Raw genomic sequence first — 17388 nt, 5'->3', positions numbered from 1 at the left:
CCGATCTTCTTGCTCTGTTTCACTCTAAGGGCAGTGAACCTGCAGCTGCCCAACTCACCGGGGAAAGCCGTCCCAAGCCCCTGAGCAGCCTGTTCCACTGCTCTGCTACCCTCCATGTAAAAAAGTCCTCCCTCATGTCGAAGTGGAAACTTCTCGTGTTCTAGTTTATGGCCATTGCTCCTTGTCCTGTCGCTGGGCACCACTCTCTTGGCCCCCTCCTCTGAGATGTGTAGATGTAGAATCGTCTATTCTTTAGACTAAAAGGGTCAGTTTCCGCAGTCTCTCCTCATGAGAGGGACCGGGAGACGATCCAAACCACGTCCCCTCCACCTCCAAGTTTCACCCTTCAGCAGGTCCCGTCCCGTCCCGCCCCGTCCCGCCCCGCCCTGCGCTGCCGCCAGAGCGGGCTCCCCGGGTGCAACCAACTGCGGCGCCGGGAAGAGGGGGGAGTGGAGACTGCCGCCCGGCACAGCCCGAGCGTGTCCCCTGCAACGTGCGCGCCACAGCACCGTCACCCCCCTCCCAGTCGACCGTACCACTTCCCTGTTATGAGGCTCGTCGGGCAGGAACGTACCAAGGCGGCGGAGGGAAAGGGATAGACAAGAAAGGCGCGTGACAAGGCTGTGTGGGGGGGATCACTTTCGAAGCGGCTCAGGGTCGGCTCTCGATCCAGGTGTTCTGGCCGGGCCGTACGGAGCGGCCACGGTCTCATCGAGGCGCCCCCTCGCCAGGGGGAAAAGCAGGGAGGAGCCGCCGGTCCTCCTTAACCCCTTCCCCCGGCGGGATGGGGATGGGCCGTCCCACCGGGCGCGCGCCCCCGCCCCCCCGCGCGCCGCGTTCTTCCCGGATCGCCGCCGCTGCTGGGTCCGCGGGGCGCGCGCGCGAACGGGCGGGAGCGGACGCGGAGGCTCCCGGCACCCGCCAGACATGTCGGTGGCGTTCGCGGCCCCGAGGCAGCGGGGCAAGGGCGAGATCACGCCGGCCGCCATCCAGAAGGTGAGGAGGGCGCGAAGAGGAGGGCCCGGCCCGGCCCGGGCGGCCCCGGGGGCTGCAGCTGCCGCTTCCTGCCGCGCGGGGAACGGGGGCGGCGGCAGCGGCTCAGGCCCGGAGCGCCGAGGCCCCGGCGGGGAAGGGAGGCGGCTGGGCCGCACTCGCTGCGCCCGGGGCTCGGCCCCGGCGGGGCGCTGCCCCTCTCCCTGCGTTTGGACACTTGTTGGAGGGTCCCGGGGCCGGCGAGAGGCGCCGGGCGGAGGCGGCGATGTCCCCGGGCGCCTCCAGCCCTCATTTTTTTTCCTCCACTCGGGCTGCCCCGATCGCCCCCGCGGGCCTGAATTAAGCCGAGAGGACTCGGCCTGAAAGTGGAGGAGTGGAGTAAGTCCTTCCTGCGGGGGGGGCTCTGACAGCGGGACCGCAGCCCGGGTGTTCCAGACCCCTCTGCCTGACTCTGGGCGCTGCGGGGTAGGCGGCGGCTCCAGTTCCCAAACTTGGTCGACCTGGTAGTTAAGGCTGCCTCCCAGTAAGCCTTAGGTGTGATTGAAGAAGGCTATCTCGTTCGGAGCCAATGACAGCGCCTCCGGACGACTCCACCTAAGCTTGTGTGGGAGGGAGCAAGTTAACTCGCTAAAGCGATCAAAGAAAAGCACATACAGGATTAATAATAATGCACAGCAGCAACAGAGGAGCATGTTCAAGTTCACTGGTAACTGTGTGATATTTAGAAACTTGAGACTCGTACCATCATTGGTGTGGGTGGCCGTGGATCAAACAGATTTCAGATTGGTACCAGCTCCTCATGTGGAGGAGTCCTTTAGGTAAATAGAGCCTCTGATTTAGTAAAGAATTAGAACCTCTACAAAGCAGGTGTTGCCCCAATACGGACCTCAAAGAAGAACCTAGAGTTGTAATGGGAAGCTCCAGGGTACTGTAGGAGAAGTCAGTGCTTGGGAACTGTAGATGAAAAATACATATCCACTGGGTGGGAAGCTGCACAGGGGTAGTCAGTAGAGACTTCAGGATGCCGAGGTGCCCATGGAGAATACAGAAGATAAAGTTCTCCTGGGTCTGTAGTCAAACCATTAGTTCGATGGTGGTGTGCTGGCAAAACCCCAGTGTTAAAGTTGAAGAATTTTTGTAATGTACCTGAGTTGTCAGAAGTCCTGAGGGTATTTTCATCCAGCTAGAAACTAAATTCTCTTTCAATGGTAGGCGTTTATAACTATCCCAATTTTCTATCAGCAAACACTCAGTTAAACTTGTAAAAAACAGTTGTCTGCAGCCCCTCCTAGGATACAGTTATATTCTTTCTTGTTCCTTTTCCTCTTAGCCCTAGCACTCCTGCCCCCTCCGGTCCTTTCCTCCCCAAGAGGTCTAGCTTACATGGTTATAGTGAAGAATGCAACCATCTAATGGGTAGTTTGAAGGTCTGCTTGTCTGCTAAGCCTTAAGAATCTGCTGCTTCCCTCAGGACTGTGGGAGGTAGTCTGAGGAGAGCCTTGATTCACAGCTTCCTTTGCAAGTGTTCTATTAGACTTTGGTATCAAAGGTATTATCTCCTTTTTCCCTTTTTCTGATGAATATGGCCACTGTGTTTCTTGTAAAGCTTGAAGTAAGTACATGTGCTATGTGTCAGTGTTGCAGTGGGTTTGTGATCCTCTTCAGAGAGTGCAGTTGTAGCTTTGCCTGTTTTCCGAGGTTCACATAGTAGCTGAAAATACTGCAGTTATGTCTGTGTTTAGTGCTTAATGCATGTGTTTCCAGATCCAGCAGTTTCAGGCAAAATACTTGCACTGGGATTTTTCTAGTCCATTCTGGTGAATTACTGTTTAAAGATTGAGAAAACTTGGCTGACTGGCTTGTTCTTACTGGATAGAAGTCCTGAATGAACTGCCTAAGGTTTCTGACTCCATCCTCTTTTTCATAGTAGAGATGGATTAGGTGCAGAAAAAAGTGTCACTACTTCTTCTTTTTTTTTTTTTTTTCCCTCCCTGTAGAATTTGTTAGGAAAATAAAGGTTGTGGAATGATGTTGGCCCTTCCTTGTGGAAGAATGACTCTAGTCATGGCTAGTTTCAACCGTGTTTGGAAGAAGGAGAAAATCTGTGGGATGTCTTAAGATTCTGCTTGTTTTGTGAAATTCAGCAGCTGGGTAAAGGGATGTAAACCAGCTTTTCAGTGAGAGAAAGCAAAGGAGTAAATTGATGCAAAATTTTGCATTTGGCAGTAAATGTTCCATTTCTGTAAGTTCACTTGGATAACTTGGCTGGTGGCTCAGATTAGCCATGGTTCTGCTGAATCTTGCCTGATCAGAGTGCGGAGCATGAGCTAGAAAGATGAGTGTGGGCCACATGCACTCCAGGATACCAGGTTGTGTGGTTTTTTTCCCTGTTCACAGAGCTTGGAACACTCTGACTTCATGAAATTTTTGTAGAAAGTTGTGAAATTGTCCATTTCCCATGATTTTTTAGAACTACCCTTTTTTGGTGAGAAAATGAATTAGCAGGTGTTCATTTTCATGGACACTGCTAAAGTATGATAGATTTATTGTGTGCATTTGTCCTGATTCTGGCCACCACAGGATTAATTCCTGCACTAGCCAGGAAGTCTCATGGCATGGACCTGGAGGTTATTCTGTAGCACCTCGCTCCATTTTCCAGGCTTGGGGAAGGGGTCACGTATTGTGGTGTTGTCAGGTACTGTTGGGGGCTCTGTGTGATGAGCACTTGCATGTGAATCATTTCCCCTCTTGTACCCTCTATTAGTAGTAGTTTTGCTGTTATTGTTTGCTTCTTATCTCAGTGGTATTTCCAGTAAATTTTTGCCATCTCAGTTGGTGATCCTTTTGTACCTCCAGTTCTCCCCTCTACCCTACCAGAGGGGAGAAGGATGTGTGGTTTGGAGTGTTCAATGGGAATACTAAATTGGGCAATACCATTCCTAAACCATAATGTGCCATTATACCAAATATTTATAAAATGCAGCTTAGTTAGAGATTCTTCATGTAAATATTGCCTGACTTTCCAGTGCATTTACTTTGAACAAATCTGGTCAGCCCAGTTTCACCAATAACAATTTCAGTGTCTTTTAAAATTAAATTTATAAGCAGTTGCAGGCTTTAGAAGGAGAAGGGAAACTTGGGGCATAGACTTTTAAGTGAATTTCTTGTTAAAAATCAAACGAAGGAATGCAGAAAACTTAAAACTTTCTAAGAACTTAGTGCAGAATCAGCACAGGTCTTTGAACAGGATGCTTCACGAATGTGGCTTCTGATGGTAGCACTGTGAATTCCTTAAGCCAAAACCTGTAAAACTGATCAGAGGGGGGAAATGGGAGCAAACCAGTGTTCTGCAAATAAGTGGTGAAGTAGAACTTTATGGATAACAACATTTTTTGTTGTTTTTTAAAACTAAGAAGAGGAGCATTACTCAAGACTCAAACTTATCTTCAGTTTCTTTCCAAAAAAGAACATGGAATTTACTTCAAACTTTTTCTTTATTGTTCCAGATGTTGGATGAAAACAACCATCTTATCCAGTGTATAATGGACTATCAGAACAAGGGAAAGACTTCTGAATGCTCTCAGTAAGACCTTAATCTATACCTACTGTGGACTGGGTGAATTTCCATCTAGACCATCATTCTTGATTTGTTTAGCTTCCCTTACAGGACAGCTGTGCTGTGAAGAAAAGCATTGCTATAGATACTACACTTGAAATTCTTGTGGGGGGTGGGTGGGTTTTATTTGCTCTACGAGTATAACTTCTGTCACTGAAATGTTGCAACTTGCCTACTGCAAGTTGATGTCATGATGATGATGCTCATAAAAATAAGGACTGTCTAACATAGATCTTTTTCTTCTGTATTGTAATTACATTGTTGGAAAGAGGTAGTTTTGTTTGAAAAATTCTCAAAGTCATGTAGGAGAATGGACCTTTCTGCTTCCTGATGGCATGTTTGAAAACTACCTGCTTTTCACATGCCCAAGAACAAACAGGCTTGTTGGAGAAGTTTGGCTTGCTAAAATATCTGTCATAGATTTGCTGTCTAGTGGGGTCTTTGGAGAGTAATCTGAGAGAACTATAGAAGGAGTGAATTGTTAAGGAAATTTATTTTCCTATTACTCTTTTCTGGCATGAAGTGATGATGGCACCCATGTAATCCTACAAATATGGACAGATAGGATGTCCTACTCCCTTGCCAAGAGAACTGGTAATATGGGAATAGGAGTGGGATCATAAACAATGGGTGCTTTTGGTTTAAGGGACTACTTTTGTTTGCAAGCCTGTAGTTATGTTCTTGTCATCTGCTCCAGCTTTCAAAGTTGTTTTTGTGACTGTGGGCTAAATACTGAGAATCAGGACTGTGGTTCTCTAGCAGAAAAATTATTCCATAGCAAACTTCCAAATCTCATGGTCCTGATGAAATGTAGTCATGTAAACCTATGATATCTTGAATATGGGGACATAATAAACAGCTCTAGTGTTTGTGATGGAAATTACATCAGACACAAACACACTCCCTGTATGTATTCTGGTGATTTAGTTTAAGGCAGGAAGTGAAATAAGTGAGAACAGTGTCACCCAGCTTTAGATTTTTTTCATAGCAGGACAGTAGTACAGTTAGATACAGATATGATGGAGACATTGGGAAAGATCGGATAATAGAGAAGTGTGAGGGAAAAGGCTTAAGATTCCTAGGAATGGTACTCTTGTAAGTCTCCTGAGTCATGTTTTGCATAAGTAGCTTTCTTTTTTCTTTTCTAAATTCTCATGTTAACTGTATTTATGAATTAAGATTTGTTTTGCTTTGTTTATTTTGATAGATACCAGCAGATGCTGCATACAAACTTGGTTTACCTAGCCACTATAGCTGACTCCAACCAGAACATGCAGTCTCTACTACCAGCAGTAAGTACTAAATAGTGTAAAAGTAGGGAATATATTTCATTTGGATTCCCGAAGGTAAAAAAAAAAAAACCCACCCAAACCAAAAACCAACCAAACAAATGTTTGAGATAATGACCAAACACTTGGCCTCTGATTTACTGTGCCGTAAATACATGATGCTCTTTATGCTGTATTTGGAGTAATCTCACTGCTTAGGTTTGCTTAAAATCTGACTTGTTTAAATGTAGACTCTTACTGTGATTTAGATATCTGGTCTACTTCAAGGACAGATTTTTTTTTTCCTCTTTTGTTTTTCACCCTCAGCTGAGAACTGTAGTGGTATGGTTCCTAGTCAACTCCTACTGCAGTACTCTTTTTCCTCTTAGATTAGGGAAAGGTGAGGGAATGGGATTTTTTGTCTTTTTATTTTTCACTGGAATATAATCCATTCTCTTGCCCCAGTGGAATGAGGCTGGGTAAATTTTTTTCTGCTTTTCTACCTTCTAGATGATTCTCAAATTCTTTGCCTTTCTCCTTTATTGGAAAACATCCTTGTTTTAAGGTGGATTATGATAATACAAAAGAAGTAAGGGCCCAGAGGCCCTTGAAATGCTGCATCACTTTACGTGTCTTGGATATTACTTGCTATCTTTTTTAGCCTGAATTTTCTCTGAATCTGTATTCCTGAACTCTGTATTTTACATGATGCCTTAATTTTTTCCCCCTTTTCATTGTTTATACAGCAGTAAGAAAAGAAACAGCAGCATAGCTTGCTGTCTGTTTGCTTTTTGTGCTAATCAGAAAGCTTGGGGAGTTCATTGTGAGTAACACAAGGAAGTTCTTTGTTTTTTAGTAGTAAGACTTTTCTTGAATTAATATAGTCTTGATTCATTTCTGCAAAATGAAGCTAAAAAGAATATCTATAAAACAGCCATTCCTAGATACTAGTTTTCACCAACTGAAATTGAATTACTTTTTCTTTGGTCTCTGGAGAAGTGTTCTCCAATCATTGCTAGTGGCGAAGCATCCTTTCAAGTTGGTACCTAGAGGACTATAGAAACACTGCTTTATTATGTCCAACCTGTTGTGCCTGTAGAGGTTTCTCTTTTATAAATCCATGCTTGTAGCTGAAGGGGAGGGAAAGAACCCTTTAAGACGGTTGTGTATGTTCCTCAACTAATATGTTTTTGGAGGCTTAATTCATATCCTGCTTCTGATGACAACTGGAAATGAATTTGACCTTATCCTAGTCCCTGGTGGACAGCCCTGTTGTTAAAGTTGAATGTGATGACATTCTCTTCCTAAAAGAAAATGAAGATAGGGCTGGGAAAGGCTTTTGCAGATCTGGACAGAAGTGTGTTTCTGTCCTTCAATGACAGGAATATTCCATGATACTGAGAAAAATAGCATAGTGTGTGTGTTTGAGTGGGTAGAGAAAGTCTCTTTTGGACAGGTGAGGAAGGGAATAAACGTTCTTGTGTTTCTCTGGGTTTTCTTTCAAAAATACTAAATGAAATTTCGATCATCAGTCTTATCTAAATGTAGATGCTCTGACCTACAATCTTTGAAGATTGTCCCAAAATGTAGCATAATCAGACAAGATTATTTTTGTTGGGGTTTATGGGAAAATATTCTTTAAATTCTTTCTGTCTTGCTAGTATATATCTAGCAATTTTAGCTAACAGAATTTGGGCACATGTGAGATATCATGTTTTCTTTCTTTTTTCAATGCAAGATGAACTACTTCAGGGTCTTTTCCTCCACTGGCTTTCCATGTAGGAGCTGATGAGGCTCATGCTGACTTGGAGGTAGTATGATTCTCTTCACCATGCTTATGTATCAGCAGTTGATCAGTCTTTAAGGTGTGGATGGTAACAGTAAATACAGAGCAGGATACAGTGTGTGTGTGTAGACATCTACTATTTTTTATACTAAAATACATCAATTTTATGCTACTGCTATTGTAGTTTCTTTCCACAGAAGTTAGGAGACCTTGAGTTTGGATACCTTCTGAAGTTGGGTTGTGTCTCATCTATTCATTTCTGGAAGATTGTTCCCCCTGGCAGACTAAATTTTCTTTTTTGTTTAAGTTTTATCCTGTTATTGTTCTAAGCTCTCAAGAAATTTCACAACTTTTAAAGCATTTCATAAAAAGTAATAGTTATGTGTTAAAGGAAGGTTGGAAAGAGAATGCTTCTCTTCAGATATCATTCACACTGAAAAAAAGACATAAGTTACCAGCTTCATTGAAATTTTTAATATGAGCAAAAATTACTCAATGCTTTATATTGTTAGGAGAAATGCTTGTAGTCAGCTCTTGTGCCTTTTCCCTTGCCTTTCAGAATTCAGTGTTCCAATGAAATGACTGATGTAGTTTCTGAAACTCTGGTACTGCCTTAGAGAACAAAAAGTGTAGTGATCCAGTAGTGCTGTGCAGAGAAATGTTTATATAACTGGGACCTGGAAGTGTGGAAAGGTGAAGCAAACACTGCAGAGTATGGGTGAAGGGAGCCAGGAAAACTTTGATAATCTGGTGTCATAACAAAGCTCTTGTGGTCTTGTATGCCTACTAGAGTACTAAATTATTACTTTTGGGTAAGACACCTTCTTTCACATTAAAAGACAAAGTGTGAGGTTCTTGAGTGAACCAGTCTTTTCTCAGCTGTGTGAACAGCAGTGTTATTAAGGGCAGGGCTGTTATGTGGTGTCTTCCCAGCTGGATTAGGGCAGTGCCTAAGTTCACATGTTAAGTTGATGCAACATTTTGCTGTCTCTTTCTGAGTTGTGGCAGGTATTTTTGCATCACAGTCAAGAGTCTCTTTACCATCACCTTATGAGATAAGCTAGCTTCCCAAAAAGGGCTTTTGCACCATGAGGAACATAACACTTGCTTTCTTGTGATTTTTCACTGGTGCTGCTTTTGAGGGAGGCCTAGAGCAAGATATTGATGTCCTTGAACTGTAGAGAGCAAAGATGCAATTGAAGTGGTGGTGAGATATTGTGTGTTTGTTTCTAAACACATGAAATTTCAAACTGCAGAACAAGCATTCTCCTTGACTTATATTTTTTTGTTTTCTGAAGTGTTTTTAGTGCCCTTAAAAACTCATTGAAGACTACTGAATAAAAAAACCCCAGCTTTTCTATTTGGGCATCTTCCCTCTCTTATATGTCTTCATTTTGCCAGATATTTTTAAGGAAACAACCCATGCCCATCACTTTATTTGGTATGTAGTGGGGAAACTCTCCATTTTATAATGGACATATTGAGATCTACAGGAATTATTTGGGAACACTGGTGTGTGGGTTTTTATTGGTTTTTTGGGTTTTCTTTTGTGTGGGGTATTTTTTTTTTTTTTTTTTTTTTGTAGTATAGGCAGTGATTTTTTCCAGTTTTTCTTACATTCTGCCAGCATTCAGAACATGAGATTTCAGTGTATATTTCAGGGTGTTGAAAATAAGTGCTCCTGATTATTACTCACTTGTGTAACATAGAGCTTTGTTTTATGTTGGAAGTGCCAGTTTCTTCCAGTACTAAGTTACAGTCTGTATGTGTAATGACTTCCAAGAAAACTTACCGTGTCCAAGTCCCAGAAGAATCTGGATATTGCATTAAATAGTTTTTCTAAATTGGATAATATTGTAAAGGTTATTAATAAACTTTCTAATTACAAACCAGAAATACCTCTTTTTCTTGAGCTATTTCTTTCAAAAATTAAGCTTTTTGTAGCACTCGTGAAATCCCTTACTTTGTGCTGTTCCCAAACTTGTCACACAGATTAGGGAGGAGTCCATGTCACTTTAGTTACAAAATACTTCTCTAGAAGATAATGATAGCTTTTTATAAACACCTAATCTCAACAAGCACTGAAATCCTGGTTCTTCCCAAAGCAACTGCTTCAAGAGATAGGAAAAAACCCAAACCACAGCAAAGCAAACTAATACAAACAAATCTCCCAAACCAAAACCAAAGACAACCACTGCCCATACACCAAATAATAAAATACTTCCAAAAATTAACTTGAAGACAAGCTTTCATGAAGTGTTAGTAATGATGTTTAATGGTTCTATGTTGTGGAGTGCTGCAGGCTAAGTAGGAATCTTTAATATAAGCATGGTTTCACTCAAACAATGAAAACTCTCATATAATTTTACACACTTTATTTTTCAAAGGGGTGATGTTCTATCTATGGTTTTAATGTACTTGCAGTGTGTTGTAGAAAAAAATGTGAGTCTTAAGAAATGAGCTGTGCACTCTTGTTTTTTTTAGTAGCCATTATTTTGAACACAAAAGTTGTCTAAAATATATGGTAATTGAATTACCTTGACTTGGCTCTTATTGAAAAAAGCAAGGTGGCTCAGTTTTTTTCACACTTTAAAATAAAACTGCGAAGTAAAACTTTTACTACTGATGATGAGAGGAATCCTAAATTAATGAGATTCTTGTCCAGTTATGCACCAAATGCCTGGTAAAGTTTGATAGCTATGGTGGTGATGTGGTTTAACCCCAGCTAGCAACTAAGTACCATGCAGCTGCTTGGTTATCCCATACACCTTCCTTCCCCTTGCAGTGGGCTGGGCAGGAGAATCAGGAAAAAAGATGAAACCTCTGTGTTGAGATAAGAACAGTTTAATAATTGAAATAAAATAATACAATAATATTGTAATTGTAATTAAAAATGAGACAGTAAAAACCACAGACCAGTGCTCAGTCTGAGTCTGATGCTCTGTGGTGTGGATTATCCCTTTGGCCAGTTTGAGTCTGCTGTCCTGGCCATGCTCTCTCTTGGCTTCTTGCACACCTTGCTGGCAGAGCCTGGGAAACCAAAAAATCTTTGATTTAAGAGTGAGCACTGCTTAGCAACTAAAACATCAGTGTTATCAATATTATTCTACTGAATCCAAAACCCAGCACTGCACCAGCTACTGGGAAGAAAATCAACTCTATCCCAACAGAAATCAGGACAGGTAGCATAGCAGAAAATCTGTTTGTAGTATGTGGAGTATGCTGCATAATTTTGCATTAACCTTTCAGAACACAAGTCCATGCCCAGTTCAAGTTCAACTATTTGTAAACTGAATTAATAGAGAACAGAGCCAAAGCAAGGTTGAATGTTTCCTGTCAAGAGGCAAGGGAGCTATTAGTGATTCCTGGAGCTTGGATTTTGAAGAATAATTGCTCTGATTAAATGTTAAATAGTTTTGAAAAAAACCGTAATTTCTTAAGATGTTACAAAAGAGAAGAAGGCGGATGTGTTGGCACAACTGAAAGGGTACTGTTGGAAATGAAGAGTCACTGGTGGGAGCTTCTTAACCCAGCAGCTACACTAAGAAAAAAAATAAATACTGGAATTTCTGTTGTTAGGAGTGAATTCAGAGCCCAATAGCTGCCATTTTAAACAGAGGATTGCTCTGAGTTCTGTAAGCTACTTTGCATGTATTGTTAATCAGGTGTGTCCACACGGGGAGCTAGTGCACTGTACACAAAAAACTATTTCTATTGCCTCTGAACTTCTGTGTCTGATTTAGAAATCAGTAAAAATCACTGGCAGCTTGAATGAGGAGTATGCTCTAAAGTGTAGTTCTTTCATACTCACAAATGTCATTTGCCTCTCTGTAGTGCACTATCTGCACAATAAATACATTTTCAGTTGTAGGCTGTTTCCTGAGAGCTGTACCATGTAGTCTGGTAACATAGGTGCAGAGTCTGTATGGTTTTGCTCTTTCCCAAATGCCTTGCTGTGATTTGGGGTTCTCCTGGATTCTTTCTGCTTTAGGTGAGTTTACATAAAGCCTTTTAGCTAGAACAGAGGTGGGGTTTTTTTCTCTTAGACTACTAAATGCAAGCAAAACCTGTAAGTATCAGACCAAACATTAAACCATCTTAAAAGCAAAAGAGACCAGGGCTGTGGAACACAAAGCTGAGGACAGATAGGAACTGCGTTTTATGGGGGAGTTATAGAGCACCTCAGAAGCTGTCTAGTTTCTATAATTCAGTGATCCCTGAGTTAACATCCACAGTTAAGTGATGCATGGTCACTCTTAATAAACCCTTATGAATTAATACAGATTTAAAAATTTCTGATTTAAGTAATTTTTAGTTCTACTAAAACCCCCGAAAGAATTTTTGGAGGATTATTTTTGTAAGTGTCAGAGTAGCTATTGCTAAGAGGACATCAGATATTTCAGGGTTAAATTTTGTTTGTTAAAATGTTGTTAATGAATATTGGGACACTGAAATATTTTTATGCAGTGACATATGCAATTTGAAACAATTAAAGATTTCAATTTCCTCTTTAAACAGAATGTTTAAGTCAGAATTTCTCTGACTTTTGAAGATCCTGATGTAGATCAAGATGTATTAACTGGCTGTCATTGTAAATTTAAAATTCCTTACTCTGAGTCACAACTGATAATCCAACAGTGAGAGCACAAATTACATTTATAATTAACTTCACTATTTAGACATGATTGTAAATGTTTTTCCTGTCGAAATCCTCCCTACCCTCAAATATTTCACTAGCTGAGAATTGATACAGGGTCTTTATTTTTTCATTGAAGACACTCAGTACCAGAATACCCTGTACCTTGTAGAGGAAGAATTGTAGCCCAATTAAACCTCTGCTCTTTCAAATCTCAAAAGCATATTCCTTTACAATCTTATTTCCCAGTCTGACACCTCAGTAAGTACTCCACAGGTGCCATCACCACCTATCAACAGAGTACTGCTCTCTGAGACTGGGACAGGTCCTGCAATATTAGCAATGTGATATGAGCAGGGCAGAGTACCCCCTGGGAAAGGGTGTGTTGCTTTGCAGAAAATGGTATTTGAGAATTGAAAACAAAGATGATTGATTAAATCCTGAGTTAAGGCTTCTCTTGGAAAGAAAAGAAGGCTATTTATGTTTGCATTTCCTGGAGCTTTTAATTGTTATTCTGAGAGAATTTCAAGAAAATTGTATTTTTGATAGTGTACTTTAAGTATCTATTGCTAGTTGTATTGATTAGCAATATTGTGTTTTAATGTGCTTAACAGTATTTCCTGAGGGGTTTTTTGTTTGTTTGTTTGTGTTTTTTCTGGTTGGTTGGGTTTTTTTTGCTGAGTTGATATTCCACCTCAGTTTTCATAACAATACATGGTCCCTAAACAAATCTTTGAACCTGCTTTGAACCTGCTGGTGGTGGTAAGAAAAATCTTACCATCTTCTGGTACACATTTTCACCCTAGGTGATTTTATTGTTGCGTCTTATATTTGATCTATTTTATTATTTACAAGAAAATCCTCTAAAAAATGCAGTGTAGCTGTCGTCTTTAATGCATGCTTTTAAATAACTTCTGGATTTAGTAGGATTTTGTTTGCTGGAACTTGTCAGTTAAAATCTATTTTTTTTTCATGTCTCTTTTTTTAATTGCAACTATTGGATCAGTTTCAGTCTTTTTCCAGTTCAAATTTCTGGAGTTTCACTAAATAGCGTATAATTATTTTTTTTTTCATGCTCTGATAAATTTTAAATGCTTATAGCCACAGTAAGTGTAATCTGTGTGTTTGGGGAAATAAGCCAAAAGTTAGTGTTTAGCGAGTGAAGCTAACATTTTCTAAATCTTTAATTTACTTTTTACTGAAGTAAAATATTTTAACATTTTCTACTACATAATCAGAATAAAATCAGCAGTGATTTTAATTTTCATTCCTTTTTGTCACACTTCTAGCAAAAGGAGGGAAGTAACCTTTCCTTTGGTTCTGTTAACCTAACTGTGTTTGGATGTCAATTAACCCTTTGTATCTAGGCTTAATGGCTAGGGTTCATTTTGGATAGCTTTTCTTTCACACAGGGTGGGTTGTTTCTTTTGAATACTGTGTGATCATTTTTCATTGCAGAATTTATTTAGTGCATGTTCCTGGGGATAGTCAATTTTCTTAACTTCTGTAAGGAACAAAAAAGGTTAAATAATCTAGTTTATGTAGCTGAGTGGGGCTTTTTTCTTGTGGGATTTTTAAATTGAAGTTAATTTAAAGAAGTTTATTATCTCCAAAAGTCTGGATCAAGTCCAATAGAAATTGGGAAGTTACCATTTAAAAACAATTTTTTCTTGTTTTCTTCTGTCTGGATCCACTAGAAAAATACTCTGGAGGAATTTCACTGGGGAATAATTATATCTGCAGGAGACATTTCATTTTAATTACTATCAGGTAGTGATTGGTTTATGATCTGACAAAAAGGCTTGTAATGCTCTTTTAAAATATCCTATATAACTGTTTCTATTGCATATATGTATGTGTAATTATCTCTTAATCTTATTTAAACATACTTCTAGTGTACTGTGTTGATGAATACCTCAGATTTATGTGATTTATGGCATGTCTTGTATGTTTAATGTTATTCGTCAATTTACTGACTAATCTCCTGAGGTTTTCTTTCTTGTTAAACTATAAATTGGATGATCTACTTTTTGTATGTATCATACATTAAATTGTCTTTCTGTCATATCCTCTTAAGTTATATTCCTTTATATGCAAAAAAAAAGATCTGTCCTTTTTGCCTGTTTCAGGTGTAAACAGTCAAAGTTTTTAATCACTGATTGCCTCTCTTTAGAATCCTGCTATTTTACAGTATCTTTTTGAGATTATTTTGCCCAAATTGAATGTGCATTATGGTATCAAAAACATCAGCATTTTTTCTTTAGTATTCTACCTGACTTTGGATATTACTGAAGATAATCAGAAAGTGACCACAGGTATTATGTATAGATTTTATGGGGTTTTGAGTTTTCTGTTTGTTTTGTTGGGTTTTTTGTTTCAGTTTGGGATGTTTTTTCCCCACCAAACACTCTGGATTGTGGTAAATTCGTTTTTGTTTGTTACTTTTTTTCTGGATCAAAGGCAATAGGAGCTTCCTCTTTCTGAAGAATGTGGTTTACAGTTCCATGTAGTTGTCATATATTTATCCACATCACTTGGCACCTTCTGCTTATTCTTTCTTTCACATTTTCAGTAATGTTACAGTAGCTTCATATGTTGACATTTACTAAAATATTTTCAGGAGAGCTCTGTGTGTTCCTTTACTCTTTGAACTTCCCTTTGGGCAGTTTCTGATCAGTGCCATTGGACAATGTATTGCTTCAAAAGGCTTTGTCAAAAAACTTGTGTTAAGAGGCTTCTTTTAATTATGCAGCTAGGTGGTTTAATTTATACTTTAAAAATTTCTAGTAAATTAGAAAGGTTTGACTTTACTATATTGGTCCTACTACTTTTTTATAAGTAGAGGTATAGTGTTTGTCTACCTTCTATTTATCTGATAGGGTAGTTTCTTTTAATGGAAGATTGAATTTTTTTCTTAGCATCTTGGACCTTTCTTTTGCATTATTTTCAAGAATCTTGTATGGATTCACACAGGTCTTTGGGCTGTTTCCATATCCAGAAGCTCCTCTTGATGAATTACTTTCTGGTAGTACCTCTTTGAGTGTCTTTAGTCGCTCCCTCAATTGACTTAATTCCCTGTGGTTTGTGAAGTCTCTTGCAGGTTTTTGTATCTAAAGTCCTTAACAATTTTTTGTTCCCTGTCCTTGCATGTCTACACTCTCTCATGCTGTCTTTTTGATAACTGCAGTGTTTTTCTTGAAGGATAGTTGTTTTGAAAACTTCAGACTAAATAGCATTGGAATATATATAGTTTTGTTAAAATAATCCTTGGAGCTTTCTTCATCCCTCTTCCCACACATAAGGGCATGCCTGTGTTTGTGCAATATGATCTGCAGGATAGCTAAAACCTAGGTATGAGCTGATCTTCTTTAGTACTTCATTGGAGTTACTAATGTTTGTTTCATACTTGGAATTGAAGAAGTTCATTTTAATTCTAAAAACATTTCAGCTTGGAATGTTTTTGCTCTCAGTTTGCTGGCATGGGCCTTCTCTGAGGCTGACATGGGACAGGCTTTGAGCACTGACTGTTCATGTGGAGGTTACCAAGTGTGTTGGTTTTGATAGTATTCCTGAACATACTTTCTAAATAAAAATGTTTTCTTTTTTGTTTGTTTCTTTGTTTATCAGTTTTAGATCATTTCTGTTAGATTCTCTTAAATGCAAAATTAGGATAATAGTGAGTTTTGAAGGTGAAGGGACAGAAGACTCTAACTGAGGGGAAGCAGCCTTGCCTTGGTTGCTCACTAGTGGAGGAAGAACAAGCAGAGTGGAGCAGCATTTCAGTCACATTGTTCAGAGGGTAGAGCTGCCTTTCACTCTTACCTTCTTCACCTCCTGTTGCTTCTGCTATAGGCTGAAGAAGGAACTTTGCTTATAAAATGTTATTCTTTTCATCATGGAGGAATGAAAGGAATTTAGTAAGAGAAGTTGCCTACTTGCTTATATTTTTCTTCATCTCCTTCCTTCTTCCTGCTGAAAAAAAAAAGCTTTCACTAATTTCCTGAAGAATTTTTTAAAGTACTGCAGGGAAAATAATACCTGCTTGAGGTGTTTGAAGAAATGTTGAGACAACAAATTACTACCATTCAGTCCCCTCCCCTGGCAAGTGAATATATGTGTGTGTCTGTGTTACCCTGCTGTTACCATCTCCAGCATACATTCACTGGGAAAGCCTTGCTCTTTACTATTGTATTGTGTTTTGTCTTTATGAACCTGGTGAATAGTGTAGGCATAGGCAGGGACTGGGCTAGAGAGGAACTTAGGGTTCACCTGCTTGGTTCTGTCTGTGAAGAGAAATGTTGAAAAACGCACACGTGGTTGTCTCATGGGGGCAGTTTTTCATGAATAGTTATAACCTGTAGACAGAGTCCTCAAAAGCCAGAGAGCCGGGAATTTGCTCTCACTGAGATGATTTTTACTCCCCTGAAAGTGCTTGGCTAAGGTATGTGAGAAGGATCGTAGAGTCTCACAGGTGTTTTTAGTAGGAAAAAACAAAGCTGGCTACTAGCAGTTTCTCTGTCTCCTTACATTGCTATGAGTAGAACCTACCAGTAAATTCCCTCTTGTATTTATTGTTTTTCTTGCTCTCCCTCTTTGAACTCTCAAGGTTATTCAGTTATTTTCCTCACAATTTCATTAGGAAATTTGCCAAAAACATCCTTTCTAGGCAGCTGTCTCTGGACCTTTGGAGGCCAGCACTAATGTGCTTCCAGTCTGTAGGGGGTGTTTGGCATGGAATTATGAACTAGGCCTTCATTACTTTGGGGGAGAGCAGGGAAGAGATCGCTAGTGTTTTACCACACCCAGGTGCAAATTTTTTGCTGGTTTATGAGCATTCAGAGGCTTTCATCTCATGTTGTACCTGTTTTGTCCCAGTGCAAGGTCTGTTAACAGCAACAAATAGTTGATGTGAGAGAATTACAGTGAACACTTATTTCTCTGTTGAATGAAAGCTTTTGTGTGTGAGTGTAAGGGAGTGACTCCAGCAGTCTTAAACTGTTCAGATGTAATTTTTTAATGAGGCATTGATTTGTTTTTTTTATCTCTTGAAGTGGCGCTCAAAGGTGCTGTGGTGTTGTTTGCATGTAAT

General features: G+C 40.0%; 1 protein-coding gene across 3 annotated transcripts in view; it reads left to right on the top strand.

Moving 5' to 3' along the window:
* Positions 1-781: 781 nt before the first annotated feature.
* SS18 (SS18 subunit of BAF chromatin remodeling complex) overlaps positions 782-17388 on the top strand; it is a 42697-nt gene continuing 26090 nt past the window's right edge. The window contains exons 1-3 of one of the 3 annotated variants that reach the window (XM_054643078.2): positions 782-996; positions 4500-4576; positions 5817-5901. In XM_054643078.2, coding sequence (XP_054499053.1) covers positions 928-996; positions 4500-4576; positions 5817-5901 — 231 coding nt within the window. In that variant the 5' untranslated portion in view covers positions 782-927. The remainder of the gene's footprint in view (positions 997-4499; positions 4577-5816; positions 5902-17388) is intronic. The other 2 variants (XM_054643070.2, XM_054643060.2) reach the window with 2 other exon arrangements.

Source organism: Agelaius phoeniceus, chromosome 1, assembly GCF_051311805.1.
Source record: "Agelaius phoeniceus isolate bAgePho1 chromosome 1, bAgePho1.hap1, whole genome shotgun sequence".
In the NCBI taxonomy this organism is placed as follows: Eukaryota; Metazoa; Chordata; class Aves; order Passeriformes; family Icteridae; genus Agelaius; species Agelaius phoeniceus.
Note: the sequence above shows the minus strand (reverse complement) of the source record. Positions and strands in the feature narration are given on the sequence as shown.